General features: G+C 47.4%; 1 protein-coding gene across 3 annotated transcripts in view; it reads left to right on the top strand.

The window, feature by feature from the left end:
* SMARCAL1 (SWI/SNF related, matrix associated, actin dependent regulator of chromatin, subfamily a like 1) overlaps positions 1-10,522 on the top strand; it is a 52,314-nt gene extending 41,792 nt beyond the window's left edge. The window contains exons 14-19 of one of the 3 annotated variants that reach the window (XR_009533196.1): positions 973-1,075; positions 3,810-3,992; positions 5,105-5,205; positions 6,169-6,265; positions 6,696-6,834; positions 9,660-9,741. Coding sequence is in view for 2 of the 3 variants with exons in the window: in XM_060106616.1 (XP_059962599.1) it covers positions 973-1,075; positions 3,810-3,992; positions 5,105-5,205; positions 6,169-6,265; positions 9,660-9,878 (703 nt within the window). In the remaining variant the exon portion in view is untranslated. Of the gene's footprint in view, positions 1-972; positions 1,076-3,809; positions 3,993-5,104; positions 5,206-6,168; positions 6,266-6,695; positions 6,835-9,659 lie in introns of all 3 variants that reach the window. The other 2 variants (XM_060106616.1, XM_060106617.1) reach the window with 2 other exon arrangements.
* Positions 10,523-12,700: the final 2,178 nt, after the last annotated feature.

Below are 12,700 nucleotides of genomic sequence, written 5' to 3'. Positions count from 1 at the left end.
TTGGAGATTTGTCCTTCTCCAAGGAGAGCAATGTCTGCTCTTTGCCCAGACACACACCCACGTGTGGGGATGGCCTCAGGCAGAGCGAGGGCTCCTTGTGTCCTGTCTGAGGAAGCTGACCTTCCCGCCGCCCGTGCAGGAGCCACCGGTGACATGTACTGGGACTGGGAACCCTCTGCAGGGCGCGAGTGCCAGGGCAAGCTTGGGATCTGCCAACTGGGTGACTCTCCTCCCTACAGCTCCTAGGGGTCGCTGCCTTCCTTTAAGGCCACAGCTAAAGATAAGGAGCAGAAAGTCAAGAAAAAACACAGTGGATGGAGGAGAGAAGTAAATTAAAAGCAGAATGGAGACCATGTAAACAAGACCTTTTCACCCCATATTCTTTGGCCTTGGAAAAAAGAATTCACTTATACCACTGCCTTAACTGCTGGCCCTGTGGTTTGCAGTCTGATGTGGGAGGGAGCTGGAGGGCTATCCCTGACGTCTCTTCAGTATTATTACTTACGTCTCAACACTACATTGCCAGATATTTATTACTGTCAAGAATCCCTCAGTCCCTGCCCAGGCATTTTCAGATCTGTAAACAACACTTCAATTTTTACTGAAAACACATTATAATGATAGTAGCAGCCAAAGTGCAAACTGTTCATTATCTTGTATGATCCCAGGTAATAATAAGAATGTTTCAGTAACCCATCAGAGACACGTAAAACATAAGGATACTTTGATTTATTTGTGTTTGCGAGATGACTAAAAAAGTATGGAAGAACTCTTTCTGCATGTGGCGGAAGATGACTTCCCCACAGTTCCCGAGGGCAAGGGGGAGAGGTCAGCTCTCAGAGGAGGGAGAGAATGAGCTGGGGAGGCAGATACCCAGAAGGTATCTGCTACAGATGCAGTCACTTTTCAGTAAGTAACCTCAGCTGGATTGCGTATGTGTTTAGTTTATTGTGTTGTCATTGTCAAATGCAGTGAATATATCCTGGACCTACTGGAAAGTGGAAGAGAGAAGTTTCTAGTGTTCGCACACCATAAGGTGGTTTTGGATGCAGTTACTAATGAGCTTGAGAGGAAGGTAAGCTCCCTTTGAAATTCAGCACAGGGTGCTTTTCTTGTTTGTGTGTCAACTGCTAAGCAGGCCAAGGTCAGATCTGAGCAAAGAAATGAGGTGAAGGTTTCCAGAAACATTTCTGACGACTTTCCGAATAATCTTCCCTGCTTGTAGAACCATGAACAGGTTTGTTTTAACCCATCTTTTAAAATGTTTTATTTTAATAGCTTCATTGAGGTATAATTACCATTCAGTGAACTGCACATATTTGAAGTATACAGTTGAGCAAGAGTGGAGGTTGTTGCACAGAAAGAACAAAAAGTGCCCACTGAACTGAGAAGGTATCTTGAGACCTAAAAACAAGGCAGGCAGCTCCATACAATCAGTGGATCCATTTATTAAAGGGTAACTTACATGGAGGGTAGGACTGTGTAGATGGTGATCCAGAGCATTTGCAGCTGCACTCTGCAATGCTGAGGAGCCCCTGGAACAATTTTATAGTTAACCTAGAGTATAGGGGTGTGTGCTTGGAGACAGCAACTACATCCCTAGGTCAGGATTTATGATGGGTTACTAGTCTCCTGAGCATCAGGAATGCGTCAGTGAAGGTTGTCGTCGTTGGAGACTAACCGAGCATACAGGCCACCCGGACCTAATGATCATTAAACAGTATCTATTAACTACGAAGCCCTAGATGACAAAGAAGAGATTCACTACAGGACAGTACAGTGTTCTACAGTACAGCCCTAGGTAAGGTCAGTGGAAGGACAGGAGGAACTGCACGGGCCCAAGATGGTGCCAGTTTTGCTAACAGCCATACAGTAGTGAATATATCCGTCAGCCCCAGAAGTTTCCTCCTGTCCTTTGTAATCCCCGTTTCTCCCCATCCTCCCATCTCCAGGCCACCACTGGTCTGCTCTCTGTCACTGTAGATTAGTTTGCATTTTTGGAGCCTTATATAAATGTGGAATCATACAGGATCATACAGTGTGTACTCCTTTTTTTTTTAATCTGATTTCTCTTACTCAACATATTTTGAGATTCATACATGTTACTGCATGTGTCAAAAGTTCATTCCTTTCTATTGCTGAGTGATATTCCATTGTATGTATGTACCACCCTTTATCCACTCACCTGTTGGTGGACATTTGCCAACCCATCCTTTTTTTTAAAATTAATTTACTTATTTTGGCTGCATTGGGTCTTAGTTGCAGCACGCGAGATCTTTGTTGCGGCATGTGAGATCTTTAGTAGGAGCATGCGGGATCTTTTAGTTGTAGCATGAGGACTTCTTAGTTGAGACATGCAGACAGCCCATCCTTTTTTAGTGACAAGTAGAAACCCGCCCAAATGTGAGGAAATAGATAAATGGTTAAAGTATACTATTGTTGCATAATGAACTATTACACAGCCATTAAAAATCATGTTTTAGAAAACATTTTAATAATTTGGCTTATTTACAATACAATGTTTATCAGAGAAAAGCAAGATATAGAACTTTGTATTTAAAAGATGTAGCATACACATTGAGAAAAGAGTGATGGGAAAAAATAGATTGGCAATTTATTTTCCTCATAATGTCTGTCTTTATCATTAGAAAACAATAAATGCCACTTAAAATAAGCTGATCTCAGGAACCTAATCCTGTGTTTCCCCTAGGGGAAATTATTCAGTATTTGCTAATTCAGATTTTATAATAATGACTATATAGAACATAACTACTGTGAATAACAAGAAATAACTACATAAGGTTATAAGGCATTTAATATATATATTAAAATTAAATTTTTAATTGCAAATAAAAAAAATTTTTTTTTAAAGAAAATAAGCTGAACTAAACATGCAACTATCAGATACAACTCAGCAGTTGATTCCTGGGCAGTTATCCCAGAGGAGTGAAAAATTACATTCACATAGAAACTTATACACCAATGTTCACGGCAGCTTTATTTGTAGTAGTGCAAAGCTGGAACCAACCCAGATGTCCTACCAAAGGTGAACAGGTAACCATGGTACATCCCTGCCATAGAACACAGCTCAGCAATGAGAAGGAATGAGCTACGGGTGTGTGTGAACCGACTGTACGTGCAACGACAGGGATGACTCTCCGGGCAATGATGCTGAGTGAAGAGAGCCCAGCCCCAAAGGTTGCACAGTGTTTGACTCCCATTTATAAATGTTCCTGAAATGGAACATTTTAGAAATGCAGGACAGATTAGTAGGGACTGGGTGGGTGAGGGGGAAGCAGGAGGGAGGCGGGCAGGGCTATAAAAGGGCTACAGAGCATCCCTGTGCGGTTAGAACTGTTCACTGTCTCGACTGTGAAGGCAGATACGTGAAAACCCACATTCGAGATAAAGTTGTATAGAACACACACACACACACACACACACACACAGGAGTTTAAGTAAAACTGGGGAAATCTGGATAAGGTCAGTGGATTGTATCAAAGTCAGTATCCTGGGTGTGATATTATGCTATAGTTTTACCAGTATTACCAGTGGAGGAAACTGGGCAAGTCATACAAGGAATCCTTCTCTGTATTATTGCTTAAACTACATGCGAGCCTACAGTTATCTCAACACAAGTTTCAATTTGAAAGGAAAGACCAGGAAAGCAGCTCGGAAAGCAGTACAGAGTGGCGAGCTTGATGCTCCACCCGGCTTGGAGCCAGAGCAGCGCGGGGCTCTATCCCTGGAGCCGTGCCGCCGAGGCCCCGCACCTGCGCCCACCTTGCTTCCCTCTGCTGTTCCCGCAGCGAGTGAAGCACATCCGCATCGATGGCTCCACCTCCTCGGCCGACCGCGAGGGCCTGTGCCAGCAGTTCCAGCTGTCGGAGGGGCCCGCCGTGGCCGTGCTGTCCATCACCGCCGCCAACATGGGCCTCACCTTCTCCTCGGCTGACCTGGTGGTGTTCGCGGAGCTGTTTTGGAACCCAGGGGTGAGGGGCATGCTCCTGGCTGCTGGCAGAGAGAGCCAGTGGCGGGAGCGATGTGGGGCTTCTGTGCACTGTCCCTGGCGCCTGCGTCATCTTCCCTCTGTTTCTGTTAGGCCTGGTAAACACGCTTCTACTTTGCACATCCATTGGTCAGGTATTAGGTCTTCACAACAACCTGCTAAGTAGTAGGCTTATCGACCATCTTATCACCAATGGGCAGATTGAAGTTTTAGAAGGAGTCTCAGGATCCATGTCTCCATGAAGAAATTGGAGCACAGAGAGCTCAAGAGCATAGCTGTCACTTAAGGGGAGCACGTGGCAGCCCTGGCCCCAGGCCTCTGGCTTCCCAGCCTGAGCCCCTTTTTATCAACCGCCCCCGGGAGCCACTTTACCAGTGGGGCCACGACAGGGCGACCGCGGTGGGTATTCCCTGAACATGCCCAGGGCGCCCACTGGCCTTATCTGATTAGCCGTGGCAGCAGATGGAAGACATTTGTTTCTACTCGAAGTTTTCTCCTCAACTCCAGAGAGAAGTTCTTTCCCTTCTGTTGTTCTGACCAGTGTGGTTCTCATCGACCACATGTCGGCAATGGCTATAACGATGGGTGGGCTTAGAGCCTGAAGGCATTTTATACTGGAAACCATGTTCTTGGTTTTCATTATTCGTCGTAGGGTTTACCACCGTATAAAAAAGCCACCCTACCCCTGATCATCTATGGCCTCTCCCTGGGCGCGGTATCTCTATCTGTTTAGAAGATAACTTTTCATTCCGTGGAGGAAGAGTGGCAGTGTGCCGGGTCTCCTTTGTCACAGCTGGTGGCAGAGCTGAAGCTGGCTCTCCCTCTGCAGCGCCCAGCACCTGGCCCGGCCCTGAAGGGTCATCCACAGCTACCCAGCTGCAGATCGAGGTCCCCCCTGCTGACCAGTATTGTGTTTGCTTCTCCCTTTTGTCAGATGACAGACCGTTTGTGGACAGGGGCTTGCAGGCCCCCTGCCACGTGACACGCAGTGAGGAGGAAGGGGTGTGGTGAGGCTCTGGGCAAGAGGCCACCTGCTGTGGTGGGCTGAGCAGCTTCCAGCCTTGACCGACATGCATCCCGATCCCCGCCCCGCAGGTGCTGATGCAGGCTGAGGACCGGGTGCACCGCATCGGACAGTCGAGCTCCGTGGGCATCCACTACCTGGTGGCGAGAGGCACGGCTGATGACTACCTTTGGTGAGGCCCCTGGCTGGCCAGGCAGTTGGGTTGACACCGATGATATATTCCTTTGCTCCCTAATAGCCTCTGCTTTGGGGCAGGTCTCCAGGGATCCACACAGAAGACCTTCTAGTGGTGCGCTCCCCCTGTCCTCATGACCCTGTTTGACCTCCTGCACAGCGTTAACTGGTGGGTGCAGGGGCCATGAGGAAACCCTGTAGGAATAAGGGGATGTGGCTCCTCCCACTGACCTGAGACAAGGGAGGAGAACTTATTGGGATGAAATGTAGGTGGAATTTTGTTGGTAAAACACTCTGTTCCCAGACGTGAAGGCATTTGCTGAGGCAGGGAGACTGCCCCCGTGACCCCCTTGTGAGGTGTGCTGGTACCGTAAGGCCACATCTTACAGTGCTGCTGCTGGGCCATCGGGGGAAGGTGGCTCACCCTGGGCCATGTCGTGCTTCCTTAGCAGAGATGGGGTCAGATTTTTAACTCTGGGGTTTCATGTCCATTACTTAGGCAAAAACTCCCCAAATGCTCCCTCCCCAGTTCCATTTCCCCCTTCCTCATATTGTTTCTTGATTATCTCATTAGTTTCCACTACCTGTCTCTGTTTCCAGCATTATGACTAAGGCATCTTACCTTTATTTTGCGTGTGGGTTGCCCCTACTTCCCTCTCTGTTAATGCATTTGTTAATTGGGCAGCTCATAACAGCACCAGGTTCAAATTTTTGTTGCAGTAGCATTTATTTCCTACACATCTTCCAGTAGAAAGAATTTTGAGCCTGACGATGTGAGCCCTGACGTGGTCCGTTTACAATAGAGAGGAGGTCAGTATTTCAGGATGGGCGTTTGTGCCTGAAGAGATGGAGAGATGTGAAACAGTGAGCGTGTCTCACAAGAACAGGGGCTGGTCTCGCTGTAATCAGTCTGCTGGTTCTGTGCAGGTTGTTTCCACTGCAGCTCATTTCTCCCCAACAGGCCCCTGATTCAAGAGAAGATTAAAGTTCTGGGTGAAGCCGGGCTTTCTGAGACCAATTTTTCAGAAATGACAGAAGCCGCAGATTGTTTCTACAAGGTAACGCCAGCATGTGGCTCCCTGCCACCGGGGTGTCCAGAGGTCCTGAGCGGGAAGGTGTGAATCACTCCTGGGGACCTCCCCGAGCTGGGGAGCTAAAATGATGGCCGCATTCGTTCTCCGGTCAATCTGTGTGTGTGCATCCGTTTATGGAGAAGTGCTGGCATTAACTCCTGCTGCTTCTGACATGCCGTCCTAGATCCTCGAAAACCAGGGTCTCCAAATGCTGCCTCTTCCATCAGGCCATAAGAAACTGACAGAAAACGCCCCATGGCAACAGCTGAATTGTTGCAAAAAGTACATAGCAACACCACGCAAACACGTCCCCAGCGCAGAATGGGGAGTGTTTCACATAGGGTGCTGCTTCTATGTAGCATATTTTCCCCTCTATTGCTGCAGCTTATCCTCAGTGTCTCCCCATTTTATAAAGGGGTGAACAGAGACCTGCAGAGCAGCAAGCCTCTCCCACAGTCATGGGTCCCTTGAAGCCAGCCCAGGCGGAAAGCCTCCAGACTCAGCCAGCATTCCGTGTGACAGCCCCTCTCACTGTCAAGGAGAGTAAGAGACTGGTGAGCATCCTTCCATGACCAGGTGGGGCCTTGTCAGAGGTGCTAAGAGGAGGCCTGTTTGCCTCTGGAGAGGGCAGCCCCGGGCCCAGCAGGCCTGCCCTGGCTTAGCTCTCCAGCCCCATGGCTGCCACAGCCCTTCCCCCTCCATTTCAGTGAAACAAGGTAGAGGAGCCAGAGGTGCAAAGACTCCCAAAGGCTGGTCTTCTTTCACCTGCTCGGGTGGTTGACAAGGAAGGTGAGAACTCGGGAGGTCCTGCCTGATGGAGGGCGACCCCTGGGGGGTTATTTCTAATGAGAGCATGGACAGAGGTCTGAGCCTCGTGTAGAAAGGCGGCCGTGCGCTTCAGGAAGCTGACTGCCACCTCCTTCCCGTGGAATTGCCTGGCATCAGAAGCTGAGTCAGGTCGACACGATCTTGTAGGTGATGCTAAGACTTGTCTGAGGATATAATCTTGAATTTACATTTGCTTGCAACTAAATTCTTTCTTCGTAATGTAATTATTGGGATAAATAAGACTCGGGAGATCGTATTTTTAAACACAGGGTATAAGTTATCCCTATAATTAATAAGCCAATTTTAAAACAACCTTCCTTTTAAACTTTTTGAAGAACTGTCTAATTCAGTTGAATGGTGACTGTTTTGACAGAGCCTTGGTTGTTATGCGCCCTTTGAAAAGAAAGAGCCTTATTTTTAAAGGATTCTCAACTAATGAGAATAGGTTTATTTATAACTCATTTATTTATACTGGCCTGACCCTCAGTTGCTTTGAATTAGTTAAGAATTTCTGCCTAGGGACTTCCCTGGTGGCGCAGAATCTGCCTGCCAGTGCAGGGGACACGGGTTCGAGCCCTGGTCCGGGAGGATCCCACATGCCGCGGAGCAACTAAGCCTGTGCGCCACAACTACGGACCCTGTGCTCTACAGCCCGCGAGCCCCAACTACTGAGCCCGTGCGCCACAACTAACTGAGCCTGTGCTCTAGAGCCCGCGAGCCACAACTCCTGAAGCCTGTGCGCCTAGAGCCCGTGCTCCACCACAAGGGAAGCCACCGCGACAAGAAGCCCACGCACCACAACAAAGAGTGGTCCCCGCTCTCCGCGACTAGAGAAAGCCCGCGCACAGCAACAAAGACCCGATGCAGCCAAAAATAAATTACTTTAAAAAAAAAAGAATTTCTGCCTAAAGTACAAACGGAGTTTATCAATATTTATTTTGATTAATAATTATATCACTTAAAAAAAATGAAAATAGGGCTGAAAACTATCCACTATTAGGAAAAGAAAGTGTTGCCTCCTGTATAGGAGCCAAAAGCAGAAGAGGTCATGTCTGCCCGCGTGCTGGGAAGGGAAGTGAAATGTTGTCTGATCTTGGAACTTGCTTCCCTTTAGTTATGCGTGCTCCAAGTTAGCACATAGCATTGCCATCACGTCCTCAAATGCACGTGGACAGCTATTTCTACCTGGAGTAGGCTGCCTTGTGGGCGGCATTTCCTCGACCTTGCAGTTGCTCAGACAAAAGCTGATATCACAGAGGAGGACATGCGGCTGACCTTAATGACCTTTAATGTCACTTCCCATCTGAATAGCTAGGATCCTGAAAGGCGAGAGAATGTAGGGTATAAATTATTGAATAATCTAGAGTCCTTGCAGGATCAGTTTTCAAGAACTTCACTTCACCAGTGTGGAGGGCTTCTGTGAAAGCAAAGAAATAGTGGCCAGTTAGGTTGAGACCTGACTACAAAGGGCCTGGAAAGCCAGGGAAGCAGCATTAGACTTGATGAGGTAGGCACAGGGGTGCCCAATGATGTGATAGGAAAATCTTGTTAGAGGATAGTCTGTAGGGAAAAATTAGCCTGGAAAAGACCGGTGAGCAGTTGACGTGGGAAGAGGCCTGAGGTGGGAAGTGCAGTGAATCCATTGCAGATCCAGGCTGGTACAAAGCGATGTGGCCCAAGTAAAGAGCCTGCCTATGAAGTATCTGGGAGGGAACAGACAGAGAAACTAACCTGATGCAATTTGATGTGTGAGATACGGAGTCAGGATGCCCTGGTGATTGCAAGTAAGGCGGACTGTGAGAACAGTGCGAGACCATCAAAACTAGGGAACAGGACCTGCTTTGGGGATGTAGGAGTGAGATGACAGATGGTTGTGGTTTTTAGACAGGTTTAGTTTTATGGACCTGTGGGAGGTCAGTGGAGATACTGAATACGTGCCTCTGGGTTGAATGATGGCCAGGGTTAGGAATTTAGACAGAGGAGAGATCAGCAAAGGGGTGAGAGCAAGCCCGTCCTCTGCTGTGGTCATAACAGCTGGGCATGATTTTAGCACTACACCATCGTTGTCAATGCATAGATGCAGTTGGAGGGCATTTTGATCATTTGTAACTTTAGGGTAGTCAGAAACAGGTACATGTATCTACTTATCAATATGTTAAGTGTGTGTTTTATAACCACTCTGAAAATGAGGTATAAACCGTGGCTGAACACACCAATTCGGGAGTTGAATTACAGCCTAACTAACCTCTTAGTGGAGAAAGGCTTGGGAGCTGTTTCATTATTGAAATACTGATTTGTAAAGTTAGAAGGGAGAAAACATTCCCAACATAAATTAGTGTGAGAGCAGGTCCTGTGTTGCTTTCACAACCGTTCGTTTTTTGTTTTTCCTTCTTTACCCAGCAAGCAGCAGAGAAGCTAAGAAGCCAGACACAAAGGCAGTGAGGCTGCTTGAGTGATAACTAGTTTACTGAGCTGGTCCCACAGTCGTGGAGAGAGGGTCAGTGTTGGTGCCTGGGTGCTGATGTCTTTGTCTTTTCTTCCTCTGGTGAAGGACCCAAAGCAGCGGAAGATCTATGACCTTTTCCAGAAGTCCTTTGAGGAAGACGGAAGCGATATGGAGCTCCTGGAGGCAGCGGAGTCATTTGACCCAGGAAGTGGTTCCCAGGACATGGGAGACACACTGGATGAAAGCACACTGACAGGCAGTCCGCTGAAGAAGAGCAGATTTGAATTTTTTGATAACTGGGACAGCTTCACCTCTCCTCTGTAAGAGGGGCTAAAAATTCATTAAAATTCATGGAATTTATTAAAATAAAATAAGGCATTTTTTTTTGAAAGCCTATGCTCCTCTGGTCATTACCACAGTGTTGGTCTCTGTCTCCAGGCCCAGCAGGTTACCAGGTATGTGTCAGCATTTCCTTTCATTATGTGTGGGTTTGCTTGGGTCTTAATTAACCTTAGCTTAACCTACTGAGAAACAGACAGTAGGCTATAGTAGTGGTGATTCATGTTCTTTAATTAATGAGGTGCTTCCTGCACAGGACCCGAAATCTAGATTTGTAAAATTTATTGATTCAACAAATATTTATAGAGCACCTAATATGTGCCAGGAACTGTTCTAGGTGCTGGCAGCAATTCACTAAAGAAAAGAAGAAAGTACACGCCTTTGCCGAAGTTATCATGTAACAGGAGAGGCAATAGTTATATGTTCTATGAAAAAAAATACAGTAAGCTAAGGGTTTAGAGCAGGGGTTGACAAGCTTTTTCTGTAAATAGCCAGATAGTAATTACTTTTGGCTTTATGAGCCAGGATGTCTGTGTTGGAACTACTCAGCTCTGCTTCTGTGGTGCAAAATCAACCATTAGATAATCTGGAACAAGTGACTGTGGCTCTTTTCCAATAAAATTCTGTTATGGACACTGAATTTTGAGCTTCTCATAATTTTCACGTGTCACAAATGACTATTCTTTTATTTTCAACCATTTAAAAACATAAAAACTGTACTTGGCTCACAGGCCATACAAAAACAGGCGGTGAGCAGGATTTGGCCCACAGATCATAGTTTGCTAACCCCTGGCTTAGAGCAGCACCGTCCAATAGAAATATAACACAGGGCACATGTGTGTTGTATTAGTATTACTAATTTGATCCTTCTTTATTTCCAAAGAGTATTTTTAAAAATGAAGGATCAAATTAGTAATACTTTTTTAACCCAATATATTCAAAGTACTGTCATTTCAACATAATCACTATTTAAAAAATTCTTGAGAAACTTTTAATTCTCTTTTTCATCCCAAGTCTTAAAAATCCAGTGTGTATTTGACACTAACCGCACATCTCAGTCTGAACTAGCCATGTGTCAAGTGCCCGGGGGCCCCTATGTTGGCAGCGCAGGTTTGGAGAGGGGTGAGGGGGGTGGTGTATCATGTGGGAAGAGTAAGGTGATGACACTGAAGAGAGAGATGGGCCAGATGATGTAGCGCTCCTGGGTCATGGTAAGGATTCGGATTTCATTCTGAACACGAATGGAAGCCATTGACTGGTTTCGAGCAGGGGTATGAGGCAATCTGATTATGTTTTTAAAAGATCACCCAGTTTGTGTATAGGAAAGAGATCAGGAAGGATGAGCAGAGGGACTGGTTGGGTAGGAGGGGCTACTGAGCTCTTGCAGCTGACCACAGGGGCGATGCTGGGGTGGGCTGGGCCAGGGAGCAGTGTGAAGGAGGTGGGAAGTGGTTGGAATCTGGATATATCTTGGATGTGAAGCTGAAAGAATTTGCAGATGGATTGCCCATGGGCATTTGAGGAAGAGTCAATACTGAGACATGGGGTTTTGCCTCAGCAAATTGATAGTGCTCTTGGCCACTTTGAGATTAAAAAAAAAAAAAAAAACAGGGGAGAAGAAGTTGGGGGGGCGAAATCAAGGGTTGGTTGTAGACTTCCTGAGTTTGAGATAGCCACTGGACAATGTGTGGCAGCCCTGGAGATGCCCACCCAGCTCCCCCTTGGAGGAGGGACTTGCTGCCCAGCTGCAGAAGTGCAATCAGCAAATAGCCTCCACTTGGCCACAACTTCTGGTGAGTCTCAGGCCACAGAAAGCCACTTTGTCTGAGGTTACACCCTTCCCAGGGCAGCCTGCATCGGTGACTGAGCAAGGTGGGTCTGATGCGGGACACCGCTGATGGGCAGTCTTCACTGCATGGCTCCCACTCCTTGCTGGGCAGTCAGCGGCTCTTCCAGGCCTGCCTCACAGCTCACCTCCCTCTGCACCACCCTGCTTCCTCCACTTTCCTTTCACAGGTGATCCCTAATAAACATCTTGGACCCCAAACTCCGTCTCAGTTTGTTTCTGGAAAACCCAGCCTGTAGCAAGGTCCAAGTGGAGATGTTCTGTAGGCAGTAGGATATCTGTCTTCTGATTCTGCATCCACCGGATGTACATGGTATTTATAATCATGCGGCCCAATGAGATCATCTAGGGGTCCGGTGGCTTCAGGAGAAAAGCAGATCTGACCGAAAGCCAAGCACTCAACTTTTAGGGTTGGAAAGAGGAGAAGGAGATCCAAATGGGTGTCCAGGATGGGGATTTTTTATTTAAGTGTTTCAAAAACAAAGAAGTTGCTGCTCTAACTGGTGTTATAGGAAGCCGGGGGCCAGATGTAAGTGGGGGCTTGAAGTGAGACCTGTGTTCTTGGCGGCAGTGAAAGCTGCCTAGTTGTGCTGGTGTGATGGTGTGTGGATTGTTTGTTAAGCCTGAATGGTTTTGCACTATGTAGTAGATGCGGGGCACTGACCAGGATGAGCACTTTTTGCATACTGACATAATGAACCCCACCTCGGAGGAAGGTAGTTAAATTTTCATTGTGCAGATGCAGAAACTGAGCTGAGGGCATCTCAGCTGGGAAGAAGCAGAGTAGCCTCTGCAGCCTGGCTGTCCCCCGAGAGCCCACTCTAGGCGTCAGTGTGCTGTTCTACCAGGGCCAGAGGCCCACAGTGCTTTGGGGGGCACTGTGAGCAGTTTGTTACATGGCCCTCTCCCGAGGGACTCGGCCCTGGCTGTGAACCTGTGCTGGCTCCCCTGCAGGCCCCTG

Source organism: Mesoplodon densirostris, chromosome 8 (genome assembly GCF_025265405.1).
Source record: "Mesoplodon densirostris isolate mMesDen1 chromosome 8, mMesDen1 primary haplotype, whole genome shotgun sequence".
In the NCBI taxonomy this organism is placed as follows: Eukaryota; Metazoa; Chordata; class Mammalia; order Artiodactyla; family Ziphiidae; genus Mesoplodon; species Mesoplodon densirostris.
Note: the sequence above shows the minus strand (reverse complement) of the source record. Positions and strands in the feature narration are given on the sequence as shown.